Genomic DNA, 18544 nt, shown 5'->3' on the forward strand with positions numbered 1-18544 from the left:
GAAGAGAAGAGAAGAGAAGAGAAGAGAAGAGAAGAGAAGAGAAGAGAAGAGAAGAGAAGAGAAGAGACAGTGTGGCTCCTTGATTATTTCCCTGTATGCCTGCACAGCCAACTTGATAGCATATTGCAGGGAGCAGAAAGGCAAGAAATGAGTGATAAGGTTCAGGAATTCAATAAGCAGATCCTTTTGCTCATAAATACACGTTGAACCTTAGCCTATGTCCTATTAAATCTGTTGGACCTAACTATATGTGTTAAGTTTTCTGAAACAGAGTATATTTTAAAGATTTGACAAACAGTTAATTTACACACTATTAAAAAGAAGAATGGTTTATTTTTAAGCCAGTTGAGTTGAAATTTGGATACATCTCTCAGCTGAGCAGTATAAAAAGAAGCAGAATAAACCTTTGTGTTGTAGTGTGAGAGGCAAACCTGGTGAAGCCATGCAGAACATTATAAAGTCAAATGCCCTTCTTGGATGGTGGTATAACTACAAAAGAAAAATGTTACCACTTGTACTAACACTTCTATGGGAAGTGTAGACAGAAAATCAGTAGATTTTCAGGGGGAAAAAAGGGCTCTCGAGGAATATAAATTACAGATATTTCAGTCCCTTACATTATGTAGCATGCATTACAGAGTTTAACTGGTAAGCCTGACTCCTTTTAAATAAGGATTCAACTCCTACAGCTGTTTCATACCTTTAATTATTTCAAAATAAATTTTATCAACCTAGCTGTAGGAACACTTTTTCAGACAAAATCACAAAAGTTTCCTTAAATATTGGATTCACGTCCATGATCATTCATTCATTCATTTGCATGATCATTCACATAATCAAAATTCATCTGCCTTTTAAATTTGAGAAATCTATTTCAGATTATTGCAATGGCAGCCAACATTTTGCGTACCTAACGGCTTGGGAGAAAGAAGGATATTTTATGGTTTATTTTGATTTTGGGGCTGTATGGAGTTCTTCTTCAAAGAAGAGCTATATCAGATGTGAAAACTGCTATTATATGTTACGTTTATTCTATTTTTTTTTTTTTCTCTTTCAAATGTTGATGTCAACCTTTCTTGTTTTGCAAAAGGAAATGTGACTCTAGTAGACAGCTCTGCAGAATCGAGCCACGCTTGAGATGAAGGCCTAAGAATCATAGAATCATAGGATGGCTCAGATTGGAATGGATCTTAAAGATCACACAGTTCTTCCCTCCCTGCCATGGTCAGGGATGCTACCCACTCGATCAGGTTGCCTAGGGCATTGTCCAACCTATGATACCAGCCTCTCACAGAACCATCAAACCCAAGAATCAGTGTTCAAAAATAAGTGTCCATCAGTAAACTACGAAGTGTATGTCCAACATATACTATGAAGTAGAAACATCCATTTTAACAATCAGTCATCGAACAGATTTTTGGAAGAACTGTGCTACACTGTATTATGTAGTCAAAACTAACAATACCTTTGGAGAAAAGAGGTTTAGAAATTCAGAAATTTGAGACATAGAAAAGTTAGAACTGGTAAGTATTTCAAGATGGAATGCTGAAAGAGACCTAACAACATATTGAATGTTGAAATACCATAAACAATAAACATATTATGTGTTGAAGCAACATTTCCTCATTTGAACATCAACTTTGTGTTTCAATGGGTATATTTATATACTAGCATTTCTACAAAAGAATTGTGTCTTTCTTCTTTGAAACGTATGCTGAGGTCACAAGGATCCCATCTCCCTAGTACCTTCTCCCACTACGGCTTATCACTGCTTCATATCATACTGCCAGCTATACCTGCTAAAGAGTGGCTTACCTCAACAAAATTGGAAAGATCATGAGATATGGAACGCAAAAAAGTATAAATCTGGAAGAAGGATAGAACTGCACTAGATCAAAGTCCTGTAATAAACTCATTGGTGCTGCAGGGTGAAGTTTTACTCAGCAAAATAAGGTTTTGCAGACTAAATCATGAGAATTAGCTGGAGCAAAGAAAACACATTTTGGTTTCACAATATCATACAGTGAAAATCTGTGTCTGATAAGTAACATGCTTACAGACATTTCCAAGTAGCAGAAGCATATGAGAACAAAGTGGTTTCACCACCTGACTATTGCTTTCCTGTGTGAAAGGCATATACGTCATATGTCAGCTGCTTGCTCTTTCTCTGAAGGTGGTCTTCAACTGCAAAGGCACAGTTTGCTCCAAGACTACAGAATCCTTCTCTGCACCCTTCTTTGTCTGATAGATTTTCAGGATTGAAGACTGAATGGGGAATGACAAAGTTTAAACAGCCTTTTCATCTTCTATCCCTAAAAAAATGTTTCTAGATTCACCGAAAGGAAAAAACAAACAAACAAACAAAAAACCTCACCATGCCACAAAACAAAACTATACACCTAAAAAGAGAAAAAAAGTATTACTGCAGCTGAAATACTGAAATCGACTATACAGGTCTTTTTTTCCTTAGGAAACAGAAAGGACAGAACATGAAAAGCATATCTGGGGTTGTTCATTTCCTATTGCTGCTGCTTCTATTTGCCAAAGTCCAATAAAGAAGAAACAAATCTGCCTTATATTCTGATTTTACTTTTTCTCTTTCTGAAGTGGGATTCAAAAACTGTACTATAAATAATAATGATAAAATAATAAATAATAGCAGATAAATAGTAAATAATAATAATAAAGACTATTCCTAGAACAAATATTGTTTTCTTTTCCACTAGCTGTTCCTTCTCCTGTGTCAGACCTTTCTGTACCCAATTACTAACACTTAGCTCAGGAAACCAGTCTGCATCAAGCTTTTTTCCAGTTTTCTCCTTCATTTCTTTCGCACTGACTTCTTTCTGGGCTTTTTCTTGTAGCCATCTTTGCATTCCTTCAATTAAAGACTAAGTAGTCAAGGGTTCCTATACTATGTCAGTTCCTATACTATGTCAATAGACAGGAAAATTCTACATCTGCTAATCCGGTAGTTATTTCTGTAGTTTGTTCCTGAGTTATTGCCTGTTTCTTCAGTATAGGTAAGTAGGTAAGCTGTCTAGTGACAAAATTCACTCACTCAGATGAAATCCTACCTTGTTAATTATTATTAAGGTAAAACTCCCAGATTATTATCCTAATGAGAGACTACCTCCATTTGTTTTCTATCATCTTATTATTATTATTTAATCAGAAAATAAAAATGATTTATTATGGCTTGGAATTATTTCAACTTTGTACCTACATTCCTGGTACAAAAAGCTCTGCTTCTACACAAGTTAGAGCTGAATCTTTTCAATTGTGAGCGGATTAAGGAGTATGATTAAAAAAAAATAAAAAATAAAAAAATCCAATTCTTTTAACAGAACTACACATACAACTATCCAAACCTGCAAGAAAACTATGGTTTGTATAGGAAGTTTGAAAGAAGTCACATTCTGATGCTTTTAATATTTAAAGACTGTCCAGTAAGAACTACTGTCTCTTTCATTGCTTTCTGCCATTTCTCCTATTTCCCAACAGCAAGTCTCTTAAATTCCTTGTTGCAACTCTTTTCAAGCTAGTAAATATGATATTTGGGATTGTTAAGCTTCCCAGTGGTGCCTCTTTTGCAAATAATGACACCAAAATATTGCCTGTTGGTTGATTCTTGTGATATAAGCTTGCCTAGGTTCTTGGGGAGGTAAGGCACCACAGAGCTTTCAGATGGCTTGAGACAGCTGCCATCCTTCCCTGACTGTACAGAAAGCCTAGTCTGAAAGGATTTAATATGCTGAGCCAGCTAGAGCCAGCTAACTGGGAGCATTTAACACAGGAACAAGTCTGAATACGTGATTGACTGAGGTGTACTCCACAATTACTTCCATGCAGACCTGATTCCCACCACCAAAGGTCTTCTGAGAAGAGTCACCTAACAGGAAGAATGTCACCTTTACATGAAGGTGTTAGAACATCTGGCTTGAGAACAGAACCCTGAGTTTTAGGTATTTCTTATTCTTAAATGTTTTGATCACAATTCTTGAGAAAGTGCAGTATGCACAAGTAGATTTTCCTACTGCCAGACCATGAATTACTCCCTCCAGCTAAAGATGAGTCACTTTGCAGGATGTAATGCAAAATGCTTAAGGTGAGAGAGGGAATGAGTAAAAAGGAGGCTGAGACTGTAGTCTGGTGGTATGCTCACTCCTGGAGGAGGTGTGCAGGGGCAGGTCCTAAACTGTGACCACTGCTCCGAGGATAATTTAGCCATTTTATCTGAGTATGGACAGAGGGACCTGCAGAACTTCCTATTCCACAACAGAAGAACTGTTATTCTTGCTTGTCTGACCCTGGCTGCTGGGTGCTCTGATTTATGGCTTTCTTCAGGGTCTATACTCTGGAGGTAGGTTATAAAAAAAAGCAGAACTTAGTCACTTTAATGGGTAGACTTATTGTAGCCCTGAATTTTTAAGTGGATACTCAGTAAAGTGAATAGGTTTTAATGGACCAGTTTCTCAGTAACCTGTTAATGGAAAAGAGATCTACTTTCAAAATCTATCTGTAGGACAGAAGACAATGTATCACTGATCACAGGTGTCAGAAGCTGGATGAGTTGTGAAATGAAGATGCACTTACAATACACACAACGGTCATACTAGAATCCACATCTTCACAGTTTTATTTTTGATATTAGTCAGCCAATGGGACAATAGTCCTGTTTTTCCGTGATTCTTTTCACCTCAGTCCTACAAAACAAACCACCTTTCACTCCTTCAGTTGTTCTGCTATTATTATTGATACAGTAAATGCAGTCTGACACATACATTTCTCAATTAACAGTGATTGTAAGTGACATAGCTGGGCTAAAAATAGAAGAGGAAGCATATGAAGCTTATCATCGTATCTTTCCAGTAAAATGGACAGTTTTGCTGAAATGCTGAATATTGACTTTCACTGATGTAGCAAAATATGAGACCAATATAAAGGTAAGAAGCAGAAATTGATGTGGGTTGCATATTAAATTCTCTTTGAGATGACCGGTAATATCTCGCATGTTTTCTTTTTAAACTGAGTACCTACTCCAAAACGTGTAAGTATTTTAAAATCAAGGCTGTACTAGAATGCAATCTTAAGGAAAATAATCTGAAGTGCTGGATGAAGTTTGCAAGCAGAGATCATCTCTGTGCTGCCTTTTAGTCTCTATGCTCTTTGTTACCCTAACCCCACATATCCAACAAAATAAACTGTTATGAAGTTAAAAATAATGTGCAAGGGCCAAGTGTTGTAGTCTACACACTGCAAAGACAACAACCTTTTTTTTTTTTTTTTCTTTTTTTCCTTATTGCTGATATTGATTGATAGATACAATTCCACTGATGTTCTTGCCAGGAATGTTTTAACTATGATTGTGGTTCTCTGTTTAAGCAAGTTACTTTTTTTTTTTTTTTTTTTTTTTTTTTTTTTTTTTTTTTATGAAAGCTTACAAATTTGGCTATCAGGTATAAGTGTTAAAAAACAGACATTAAAATGTATAAAGTACTGGGGAAAATACCACTTTTCAGAATATGCATTATTTAGCATTTTTTAATAATGTAATGAAAATCAAGATTTTGCAGCTAGTATGGTTAGGGCAAGGCATTATTTAAACATTAAACATTAAACATATCACAGGTGATCCTGAAAGCTGTCATAATTTCTCATACTTTCACTGTATACAAAGCCTGAATTTCTGAGATTTTTAAACAGTACTGGGCAGTAGTCAAACGTAGAGATTATTCTATTTTTCAGCCTGATTTTATTCACTTCCTTGAATATGAGATGATACATAAAAAAACCACGTCAATCTTCTTCCTGCTGTTCTGCCTCAAGAAAGTTAATCACCGTTTTACAAACCCAGCAAATCTGAACCAGCACTATATATATATATATATATATATATATATATATAAAAAAAAAGGATTTTTGATTCTCCCAGTCAAGTAGATTTTTTTTTGCAACATTAATTAAAACTATGTGGATGAAAATGAAGAAAGCATTCAGCAAGTCTTCACAGCTGCACCCTAGCAATAACCATCTCTAAACCAAGAAAGTGGCTAAACAGGGGACACAAATACTATTTGCTTTAAAGGGAAATACAGTTTAATAGTTACTTTCTCAAGTAACCAATATTAAGCAGGTACATTTTCATTATAGCACATGATATTGCTGCACAAACTATAACACAAAGGGATAGTTTTTTGTTTGTTTGTCTGTTTGAATACAGAAAACAGGCAAATATGGCCTAAATTTATGCATACCAAATGCCCACAAACTACGTGCAATGGAAGAAGCTGCTTCTTCACCCCTTAATGTGAAAAAGTGACTGTGTAAGCCTGGGTGGGGAGTGGCCTCTTCTCTTTTCTGTTCCTTGTTTTTCTCTGCATTTGCTGTTTATTCAGGGCAGAAGATTTATGAATGAGTATCAGTCTGAATGTAACTTGTGCCCTATATCTCACAAAAGAGTAAGATTTTGTTTTTATTCTGGATAAGAAGGCTGTAAATGAGATAACTCTCCTTTTAGTTATCATGGCCTAGATAAAGCCTTTAATGATTAACTGAAAAGACTAGCTCATGTAAATATTTCTATTTTCCAATTCTGTTTTATTTATGGAAAATATTATTGATTGTTAAAAATACATATATATATATACAGAAGTCTCTTTAAAGTACATTTGTACCTGGAAATTTGGACTTCAGTGAAACTGACGATTATAAATTCTTTATTCAGAACACTTGTTATAAAACTGTGAGCTCATTTTGCAAATTGAATAGTTTAAACTAGCTAAAGCACAGGACACCTGCATTACTAGTTAGTGAATTACGTGGACCAGCTGGAGAAATTTCATGGCAAGCTAAAGCTATATTCACTCTGGATTGCACAATATAGATCTTTTTCTTTCTGTTACCTGGATGGCACAACAAGAAAAGAAAAAGTTATAGTCCATAATGTATCACCCCAAATATTCACCAACTTTTCCTTAAGAATGCATATAACATAGATTCATAATACATATACATAGATTCATAATCAGAGTTTATCACATACATGTGAATTGAGGTCTAGTATAAAAACGCACCCATCAAAATAAACCTTTTCAAGAAGGCACTGTACACCATGTAGAACAGTCATTAGGATTTTAATCCTCCTTCCAGTCTCAACCATCTGTTTCTGTTGTCCTTTCCATATGTAAAGCTCTGAGATCAGTGCCTTATGTAACTCTAAAAGAGAACAAGGATGTGGACCACAAATAAAATTCAATATTATATAACAACAGAATAATGAAAAATGCACAAGGCCTTTTAAAACTCCATTCTATATGAAGAACTACTGATCTTTTCCTAATTGATTTCTTATTTTATGTATTAATACCAAATTTATATTGATTCATCCAAATAGTGGATTATAAAACAGTCCCAACTGCTTTAAATTACTGAAACCTTTTTTGGACAAAATAGATATGCTGACCTTTTCCTCAGCATTTTTCTCTGCAGATTCAGAATTGCCTACTGAACTTCAAAACTTGCATGGCGGATGTTAAAAGGCTTCAGAAACACCAACAGCAATACAAAGCAACAGTTGAATAGAATTGACCTTATACATTGATCTGTGCTATACAAAGATCTAGATAACACCACCAATAATTATTCTGAGGAAGGAAATTACTTCTTTAAGGAAGATGGCTAAGTTCCCAAAGGATGTACAGACATAGGAGGATATGTAGGATTGCTCAGATGACAATAAAATGAATAGCCATGCAGGAAAGCAGGAGAAGTCAACTTTGAATTCTACAATGCTTTTGGTGTCAAGTATCTAAATTTATTATTAAACTGCAGATTATTAGCCTGACTTGTGAGTTTTCAAGAGTTTTTTTTTTGTTATTGTTATTTTTTAAAGGCAGGAGTTGAGTTGCATAGAAGCAACAAAAATGAAAACTACTTATTTATCCAACTGTCAATGACAAAGAACATTTACATGTATATAGCATAGCATGAAATCCCTACCACAGAGCATGATTTTTCTTCAATCTAAGAAATACCTTGTAATTCATATGTCTATCTTCATACAATTCAAAGATGGGAAAAATTCAAAAGCATTTGCAGAATTTAAAAGGAAGCATTTAACTGTTTCTCACTAAGAATTCTATTTCTAAATGTGAGTTTTGAAAACATTCACCCAGGAAGTAAACTGAAGGTGACTGGCATGCATGCACCTGTGACTGTTGTGGCTATATGACACTTCTAATTATTGAATTCAGCTGCTAGTGACGTATGCTGTTACACCTTCTGCAAGAATGCAAATATATATTTGCTAATTTCTCAAATAATAGATGGAATTTACTACAGGTTGAAAGATGTGAAAATGCTCCAAAACACATTCAAAAATATAACTGCCTGTGGTACTTACCCTGAAATTAAGATAAATGTCAGAGATGAGTTAAATTCGTTCTAAACATCCATAGAGGCACGAGTATAAGCAAAACTATGAAAATCAAAACATTTATATGTTGTCTAACCTTCTGCACAAAGCACAAAGCCTTTTTACTATAATAATAATAATAATAATAAAACACCCCTTTAGAAACATGGTGTCAGGTTCCTGCAGTGCTTCAGGAAAGCATCCTTTACTCAGGTTAATTGAGTGAGAATTTCTGAATGTTTACCGCAGCTCTGCCAAATATTAGGCAGTGAAGTAGGAATACTTCTCTGTAATGAGATAAAAACATATTCAGTGGGCAAATAAAATGAGAGTTATAACTGTAACTCCACTGACTAAATCTAGAGGAGTGATGTATAGAATGTAATTATGTCTTGAACAGCGCATGTTCTGGATATCTACTAAAACCTGGGTATGAAATCTAAAGTTTTCAGCATTTTAGAAAGTGGCAGTGATATTGTATTATGAGACTTTTCTTAAAAATCTGTGATTTATTTATTTATTTTTTTAAACCTCAGTTCTTATAGACATTAGAAGCTACTCAAGTCCATATATATATTCCTCATAGCCACTACCCTGGTATTGCATGAATTATCTTGTGTAAGGCATGCAACTTTTGTAACTTTTTGTAAGGCATGCAACTTTTGCTTTTTTCTGTCCACTCATGTATTCTTATATTCATTTTATCCCCGTCTGAATCACAGACACAGGAAAGAATTAAAAGCATTTAGATTGCTCAGGTCATCTTCATGTAGTGATGTACTCTACAGTCCAGTGAGGTCCTTCAGGAGTCACCATGATATGTAACACTTTGCCTTCTGGATTTTTGAAGTGTTTAAAGCATTTCATGACCACGAATGTTACTTCTATTTAAATCAGAACAATACATTATTCTATTGGAATTCCATACTATTAATCAATAAAAACATTCAGTTACAGAACTAGTATGAATGAGAGATAGTTATATTGAGATATGCAAACTCGAAATAATCTATCATTTCCAGTAGTATATGTTATGAACAACAGATTTTCATATGTAAACTTTGTTTTTTTCTTTTGTCTACCTGCTTATATTTAGGAGTTTCAGTCTGATGTTTAGCTTCCCATGGTGGTATTTGTTCAAGTACATGATACTAAAAGACAGCAAGCTAATCACTTAATTAAATAACATTATTTATTTATTAAATAAATAATGATTGATTATACTTCCAGTGTCATAAAATAAAAACTGGTAGATTACACTTCAAAACCATAAGTTTCATTGGAAAACCTGAAGCTAATTGATACAAACCAAGAACTGTGTTAAACAAAGTCTACAAAAAATATTCAAGAAGCTCCATTTAATTAAGACGATATTGATTTATGATGGATTTAAGATGCAGAGCCATGCAAAGGGTATAACTCAAGTCCAGTAAGAAGCAATGAAAGCATATCATAACAAAGTATTTTAAGGCCCAGAAACTTCTTCTGGACAAACTTGCCGCCTTTTGCATGTATTCTTTGTACCTAAAAGCATCTAAAAACATCTAAAGCATCTGGCAGACTGAGTTTGAAAATTGTCATGAGCGGGCAGAGAATCTGTGAAATATCCTATCTATTTTAAATGTACGTGAAGAAAGACTTTATATGGTTCCTTCATAGCTCGTTGTACTTTCAGCTAGAAGCACATATACTAGAACTGTAGTAACCAAGAGATGCAATGCTCGCTCATTTTTTCATTAAAAATGAAAACTTTCAAGCTCAGTCCTTGAGTCACAGATAATAGTGTTTTTTGTTGTTGTTGTTGTTTTGTTGTTATTGTTTGTAATTTGAAAATGAAATGCTATTTATAATTCACTGATGTGTTGCATTAGGAGAGCTACTATAAATTTGAAATGAAACACCATTCATATGATTGCTTGGAAAATATGAATCACAGTGAGAGGAACCCCTCTTCTGGTTGAAGAACAGAACACCAACAGAAATCACCATACAGCAAAAGGAAATATCCCAGGCTAGTCTCAGACAGAGGACAGCAAGGGCTTGTTTAGGGACCAATTTAGGGACCCATTAAAGAAGACACCTAAAATAAGTCTATTTACATGTCTGCTTATTCACACTGACTGTAAAAGGACTCTAAAGAGCCTCACCAAAATAGATATCTACATCCTAGACATCTAAAATGGATAATAGATTGCTATCTAAGAAGTTTATCAGTACATGAAAAATTCCCACCTCCTACCCCCTAATTTACCTGTACACCCAACATGCTGTAGGATACTTGTTTTACAATGAAGATCAAGTATGCTACTAATATTTATTGGCTTCTGTCAACAGTTTCCTAAAGGGATTAATGTGGATATATCAAATAGAACGAGCCATATTTTAATCATTGGCTTCTACATATTCACAGTTAAAGATGATACTAACTTCCAGGCTGCTATGGCTGCTATTGCTTCTAACAATTTAAATATTTTATTCCCATGCTGCTTCATTCTCTATTACACAGTTTCCTACTTTTTTCTTAATGGATTTTCTCAAACTTTTCTACCTCAGGGTCAATTCTTAAAATAGCAAAAAATCATTTTTCATCGCAAGGCGAGAATTTTGCTCTTGCTACTTGAGTCAACTTTGCTTTACCAAATCCCCTTTTATCTTTATTATTTTTCCCATATGGTCTGTAACAGTTCTGTCTTACTACACTTTTACCTTTCCTGGAAGATGACACTTTCAGGAAGCTTAGCAACATAAAACTTCCACCTTTTGTGTCTATTTCTGTTTTAGTATCAACATTCTTTAGTGGCACTATGTCTTCCAGTCGCCTAGTTTGTTGCAGTCATGATCAGTTCTTGCCAAAATTGCTAGCTGTGCTGTCTGGATGATCTGATGGGATCTACCTGTTTGGTGACTGGATACTTGGTTCTATGAACTCTGAGAACAGCATGACTGGGTGGATTTTTCAGCAGGAAGGACTCTGCACAAGCTACATTACAAATATTCCCAAGTAAAATTCAAAAAGCATAGGAGCATCCAAAAGGATTTTTAATCATTCTAAGAAGAGCAGGAAAAAAAAAAAAAAAAAAAAAATTGTAATATATCTTTCTCTTTGGTATAGTGCCATTGTGCAATGTGTTTTACTAACATTATATGTGCTTTAAGAAAGCATCTATGCATACTTCTGTGCATATGCCATGAAATCTGTTTCTATGGAAATGCAACAAAACAAAACAAAACAAAACAAACAAACAAACAAACAAAAAAAAAAAAAACCACCAACAACAGTGACTAAGAATGGGAAAACCCATTCAGTCAAAATAGTACCCAGCCTCAATATCCATTCAGCAGTCAAAGTGAATTGTAGCCATTTTCATCCTTTATAGTAGCGTAATATTTTTTTCTGTATCATTGATGTCTTTTAGCCACTTATATCCAATGCACAGAGGCCCCAACTCAGCTAGTTCAATGCATAATTGGGCACAACAGCTCCAGCAGCATCTCTGTAGAATCAGATTGAACTCAAAGAAATTAAATTATCCTTGCTATTCTTTACCTTCCACTCTTGCTTCCTTTAAACTTCTTGGCACAGAAACATTTTCTATATTAACTGCACCACTGACTACACCACCTTCCTTCCAAACATTAAAACCTCAGTTGATGTATTGCTTCTGACAAGTACTGTGCACTCTAGGGATTAGCTGAATGGAAACCTTCAGATCAGGGGGGAATTAAAAAAGAGCAACAGTAACTTCCAGCAGATTGTGTCTTGGGTCCTGATGCCTGAGCAGCTTCTCCTGCTGAAGAAGAGAAGCTGTCCTCAGGCAAACCACTGGGGGAGATCATGTAAGGTAAGCTCCTTGAATGTTCACATGCATGCGTGTCTTCTATTCTGACTATCACATTTTCTGTTACTGGCAGGGATTTTACTGTGTTGTAGATGTTCTAAAGTTAGCACCTTGGAACCAAAGAAAGAATCCTACTTTTTAAAATTTCTGTCTCCAGTTCGGATAACAGACTTCTGGGTCACAAAATCCATGGTTAAAAATAGATGTAGCATCTCTCAATAATTGAGATGTCTCATGGTTAGTAATTTGAAAACAACACCCAAAATTACTCTTAAAGTAATACATTAACAAACGATTATTATTATAGCTGTTACAGGCAAGTGAAGCAGATCATGACAGATCTATGTATTCATCTTTCTCCCCTCCCTGTTTATTTAATTACCATGAATTTAAGTATGATTGCAAAACATTCCTAACTAAGGATGATTTTCTGTGCATAGAATGGATTTAAAAAGATTTAACCCCATGTTCCCTGATAAGCCCATACAAGTGCTCACATTACACATAGAGTTCTTTGGAGAATACAATAGTACAGATCTCCCAAGACTGGATCTTTTAGAGGGATATATGGATATTGTTTGAGGATAGATGAAAGAAGTAATGATGTTACCACTATCCAGAGCTTAAGGAAAGAGATTATTAACATGACAAAGGCACAGTTCTCTTCAAAAAAGCTGAAGTATAATTTCCTACTTTACTTACTATCCCATTATCACACAAAAAGAGAGGAGCTTTGCAGAGGATCAGTAAAAATCAAGCCAAGATCTACCTGGAAAAAAATATACACTGAAAATACTGGAAACAATAAGGTCTTGCTTTAAATGATAAATTGCTTGTATAGTAAGGACCTGTATGATCTCACTAAGAGGCAAAGCAAATCCTTTCACTCTGTCATTAAGCCATAGAGAATGAAAACTTGGAAGACTACATGGAGTAAGAATACATGTATTAATATAATACAAAAAATACAAGGTCAAAAAAGTATGTTCCCATAAAATTGTCCAAGACCAAGTTGCCATGATAATAACCAAAAGTACTGCACGGTAAAATTTTCAAAAGTGTTTATGCATTCTAAACCACCACACCTTATGATCCTGATCCTGTTTCCAAGTAAATAGTTCTTTAGAAATAATACTCTATTATAAAGAATTTCCTTTTATGCATCTACAAATGTTATAGAATTAAAATCTACAGTTCTATATCAGAAAAGTCAGTTTTCAAAATGTCTCGTTATTGCCTAAGGGTACGTAATGCCAAGACTGCCTCATAATAGCTACAGAACTCCAGTCCCAGATGAAAAATCAATGCATTCCTCATACTAGTTCACTCTACTATTTTTCATTGCAAAAAGTTATTAATGAAGGTAATCATGACACAGTCACACAGTTGTATTTGAAGAGATAATGGAGTGCAAAGACCATCATATTAAAACAAACGAACAAACAAACAAACAAGCAAACAAAAAACAGTTTGGGAAATAAATTAAAATAGAATAATGAGACAGAAATCAGAAAACCAACATGATATAACACCAAAAGCCACCAATTTGAGTCACCACATGACTCAAATTCTTCTTAATATAACAGGCTATGAAATAGTATAAGAGTATTATTACAAAATTCAGTTTTTAGTGAGACTTTCATTTTTATAAGCAAATATTAACTTTAGAAACCCATACTGGTTTCTTACCTGTTATAGTTGCTTTGTTAATGGATGGTTGGTTACACATTGGTGACCGTCTAAAAAAAATAAAAAGAGTTATAAGCCTGATAAACTCACAGGTGGTTGAATCCTTGACCAATAATAGGAAACACTTTTCCTTTAGAATTTATTTGGGACTGAAACACACTAGCATAAACAAAGAGAGTTCATTTAGCTATTTCTTTCTAACAAAGAAAGGAATTCACATCTGATGCTCAAATCTTTCTGCAGATTGGGAACTTCATCAGGGATATTTATAAGTTTGTTAAAAACCTGCTTAATCATAGCTAGAGTTTGTACACAGCTTAAAGTTTGGTCTATATACATAATTATTATTCTTACAAGGCTTTCACTACCCATGTTCTCTTATATGAGATAAATTCTTATAGCAAAAATTAGTTTTAAGTTCATTTGCTATTTTGCATATACATTTCACAATAATCTTTAGGACAAACAGCACAGTGGAATCATTTGCTCAATGATAAAGCTAGAATTTGCTGAACTGACACAGCTGCTTAGGGATGTATGGATGACTGCAAGCAGGGGCTGAATATTCCAACCAAGGGGCCTGGAATTATCTTTCTACAGCATTGCATATGCAATGATAGGCAGCTGTCTTTAGGTACTGAAGTCTTCAGTGAGAAACTGATGCTCCATCCCTGGAGGTGTTCAAGACCAGGTTAGAATAGCCCCTGAGCAACCTGATATAGTGGGTGGTGTCCCTGCCTATGGCAGGGGCGTTGGAACTGGATGATCTTTGAGGTCTCTTCCAAGCTGAGCCATTCTATGATTCTACGACACTGCTATGGGAATGAGCTTCCATGAATACTAACTACTTCTAATTTCTGGAGACACACATTTTGTATAAGTAAAATTCCTTCATTACAAAACTTGCCAGTTTAACTAAGGTTAATGTTAGCTATGATTCTGTACCAGAATTGGAGAAAGGTCATATTTATAATGTCTCATTATAATCATGAACTACTGTGGATATGTAGGACGTCATTATTTTGGATGATTTCTAGCTCTGGATCATGCAAGTAGCTCACAGTGAGTGTAGCTGTATGCTCACTTTCATTCATTTGCACAACTCATACTCTTTGCCTCAATGATCACTTCTGAATGATATTTGGCCTATGACTAATTTATTGAAAATCATAGAAATTGCACACACACACACACACACACAGACACACACACTCACAAACCACTCAAAATTTATGCAGGGACAGCAGTGCAAGAGCAGTTAGTAGGCAAGGGGGCTGCTGTCTCAGCTATCAAGTATAGTAGCTTTAAGGAATTAATAAAGTCTTTAGTCATCACATGTTTTATACAATCTTGGTGACACAAACTGAAATTTGTAACATTTAATTGTTATTCCTAGTTTACAATTTAAATATACCACTGCAAAAAGTGTAGTGGCCAAAAATTGACACTCACTTGCTGGGTGCCCGATCTTGTAAATTGGTTAATGCAGCAAAGTTATTCCGTACAGTACGTAGGCTTGCCAGCACCTGAAACATACAAAATGGTTTCAGTCTAAATTTCTGCACAGGTAAGACTGAGTTAGCTACAATCCACTGTACTGAAAGAAAAATGAAAGGACGTTGCAAAACATAAAAGGTTTCCAGGGTTGGTTGTCTGAAGCCTTTGACCATTACTTAACAACAACATGTCTGTAATACAAGGACAATAGTTTATTTCTTTTTTCCCTCATAACAACTCATTATTTGTTTAAAGACAGACTTACTTAAGAGGAGGAAAAGTTTTTCACAAAATACTAAATTCTCTAAAATGACCATAAAAGAATTCGTGTTTGGACAATAATAGCCCATTCAAACCTAATACTTCATACATAAGAAATGATTGCTGATTTTTTCCATTTGCAGTTCAGCCCCCACAAATCTCAAAGGACAAAGGGAATTAGACTGTCTAGACTGGCAGGAAAAATAAAAAGTGTCTCCTTTAAGGGGCTGAATTCATTTGGAGACAGTACAGAAGGACAGATAAGAGGAAGGTATCACCTGAGCAGGTAGGAAATGCCTATAGGCACAAATCTACAAGCTCTACACATTGGGAAAATGGAGTACTCACTTTCTGGACTTATTTTTATGCAAGACAGCAGCTAGAGGAAGCAGCAAAGTGTTTTCTTTGTCTAAGTGGCATAGGCATTCCCTGCTGAAGGAGTTGGATAAACGCAACAAATTTTGCACTATGTAAGGACAACAGGATACATCTCTGACTATGGAGAGGCAGTTCAGCTGATGTCAAGAGAGGGAACTGTGAATTACGTAAAACCAGACTGGGAATGGGCGAAGGCAACAAAATTAATCACTGTGTCTTTGTGGTAGTTACCCACTGCTGCTCCTCAGCACAGATTATTCTGGTTCCCTGGTGAACCGGTGCTGGCATTTTAGAGAACAACAAAGGTGGGTATGGGAATTTGGCTTTCAGAGATCTAAGTCATGGAAGATACAGCCCTCTTTCCACAAAACACTTGAATTTATACATGATGTAGAAAGGGGGTTGGAGAGAAATGAAGGAAAATCTCATAATAGAAAATATGCCAGAGATAATCATCACTGGAGGTATTCAAGTGATTATTGTAGGTAATTCATAAATGTGCTGAGATAATAAATTTATTGCCTAATTCATTCCACTATATTTTTCTTTCAAGAGATTGGGAGGCAAAATAGCATATTCTACATTAAGAACTGAATTCAAATAATTATTTGTGCCATCAAATTTGCATGCCCAGGTTATATATATTTGACAATAACAAATGTTATATTTAGATGTTTTATATACACAGATGGAAATGTGGCATGAAGTGGAAGAAGGAGAAAGATGTTAGAGTTCAAAAGTTTTTTAAAAAATACACTAAATACAAAGGAAAACTGCTGAAGTCTTAAAATATTCTAAAAGGAAAGGATGAGTTGCAGGTGAACAGACAGGAAAGGAAAAATGTTGGGTCTGTTAAGGAGAAACATGTTTTAGTGACTGCGGCCACTTTTCATTTTTCTTTGGTCAGTGTGCCTGGGTTCTGCTCTATGTGTGCCAGGATGCTGAAATTGCTTGTATGTGCTACTATTATTATGGGAAGCACTGTACTACATAAACATATCTATGTGGCTCTCAGAGATGTCTCAGGCCATGAAAAAGCATAGTCAGTTTTCCTGGTTGCAGGTTCCTCCTCAATAATCCCTGGTGCACTGAAATTCTCTGCATATTCAAGGTACATGGAGAACTGGGAGCAAGCACAACTGTAGCTACATGACTGTTCAGCAAGCCTCCTCAAACGCATCCATGCCTATTAGCTCCCAGCCTCCAATAGGGTGAAATGAATGACTGTACCTGCTGCATGGAACTCGGTTTCAGAAAGGTTAGTAGGCTAGACACAATCCCACATGATAACATGAACCTCATTGAAATGAGTTGCATCTGAACTAATATGATACTGAACACCTGGGGTCCTGGAGGAAGGAGTGTGCAGAGCTGCCAGATCGCTCAGGGCCAGTTATGACTGGAAGTTAATGAGCACAACTAGACCCACACTCAGGTCCCCAAACAGATGTGAGGGAGTCTCAGTGCCATGCTCGCCACTATTCACATTGTCTAGGTTTTTCCACTGTCTGAGACATTATGAGTCCCTCTTTTTCCAGAAAGTGGAGACTGGATTATTCAGCTCTTAAGTCCTCCTATTTGTTCTTCTGGAGGGTTAGAAATCTGTTTTGTAGGTCCAGGGATAAAATGGGCAGTATCTGCATTCCTGCTACAATACCATAGTGCATACATATTTTGACACATTCTGCAAAAGCAAGAGGTCCCCAGATAAATATAAAAGATTATCCAAATGACAACTAAAACTGGCCATTAGCTCCAGAATTCAGTGCAGCCAAACAAATTGATTTATTGTGTCAAAGTGTAAATATCTATGTATCTATGTATCTATGATATTAAATATATTAAATGACAGTTTCTCTGTTCACAGAGCTCCCACTTGTGCTTAATGTTTCCAGAGTTAGATCTGTGAGCAAAAAAGCAACCAGTCTGCAAAGCTCTTTGAGGTTTAATCTCTAAATAACTAATATAATTTCAAAAATAAAGGTATATACAGTCATTAGTGAACTTTAAAAAAATCAGACTTCTTTGATTATAAAAAATTTGGTCATTCAATTTCAAATCACTCAAATTATTTTATTTTGAAAGCTGAAATTCTAATAATTAAATTATAGCAGTTTCTTTATATTATAACCCAGGGAAGCACAACTAATATTATACTTAAGACAATTTTTATATCTGGTTTACTGAATCTCATTTCTGGTAAAAATAGTAAATTGTCTTGGGGGCAGATTCTGTGTGAGGGACACAGCATGCCATGCTGCCTACAGTAATGAATGCAACCACACTGCCATGGTAATGTGCTGAACAGTAATCGAAAAGCTAAAACTGGAGTTATTACCACCTGGTGGCTCACAGTTGGATGAAACATCCTTCCTGATCAATGGAAGAAAATATGAATGTTTTCAAATAAATGGATCATGCATTCCAATACCTGGTGTCACCAGACGGCTTTGGCTGTTTACAA

General features: G+C 35.3%; 1 protein-coding gene across 5 annotated transcripts in view; it reads right to left on the reverse strand.

The window, feature by feature from the left end:
• Positions 1–18544, reverse strand: part of PDE4D (phosphodiesterase 4D) — a 651373-nt gene that overhangs the window by 98334 nt on the left and 534495 nt on the right. For all 5 annotated transcript variants that reach the window (XM_035310825.1, XM_035310824.1, XM_035310828.1 and 2 more), the window contains 2 exons: positions 15397–15470; positions 13945–13994 (listed from right to left, as the gene is read on the reverse strand). In XM_035310825.1, coding sequence (XP_035166716.1) covers positions 13945–13994; positions 15397–15470 — 124 coding nt within the window. The remainder of the gene's footprint in view (positions 1–13944; positions 13995–15396; positions 15471–18544) is intronic.

The sequence above is a fragment of the Oxyura jamaicensis genome, chromosome Z (genome assembly GCF_011077185.1).
Source record: "Oxyura jamaicensis isolate SHBP4307 breed ruddy duck chromosome Z, BPBGC_Ojam_1.0, whole genome shotgun sequence".
NCBI lineage: Eukaryota > Metazoa > Chordata > Aves > Anseriformes > Anatidae > Oxyura > Oxyura jamaicensis.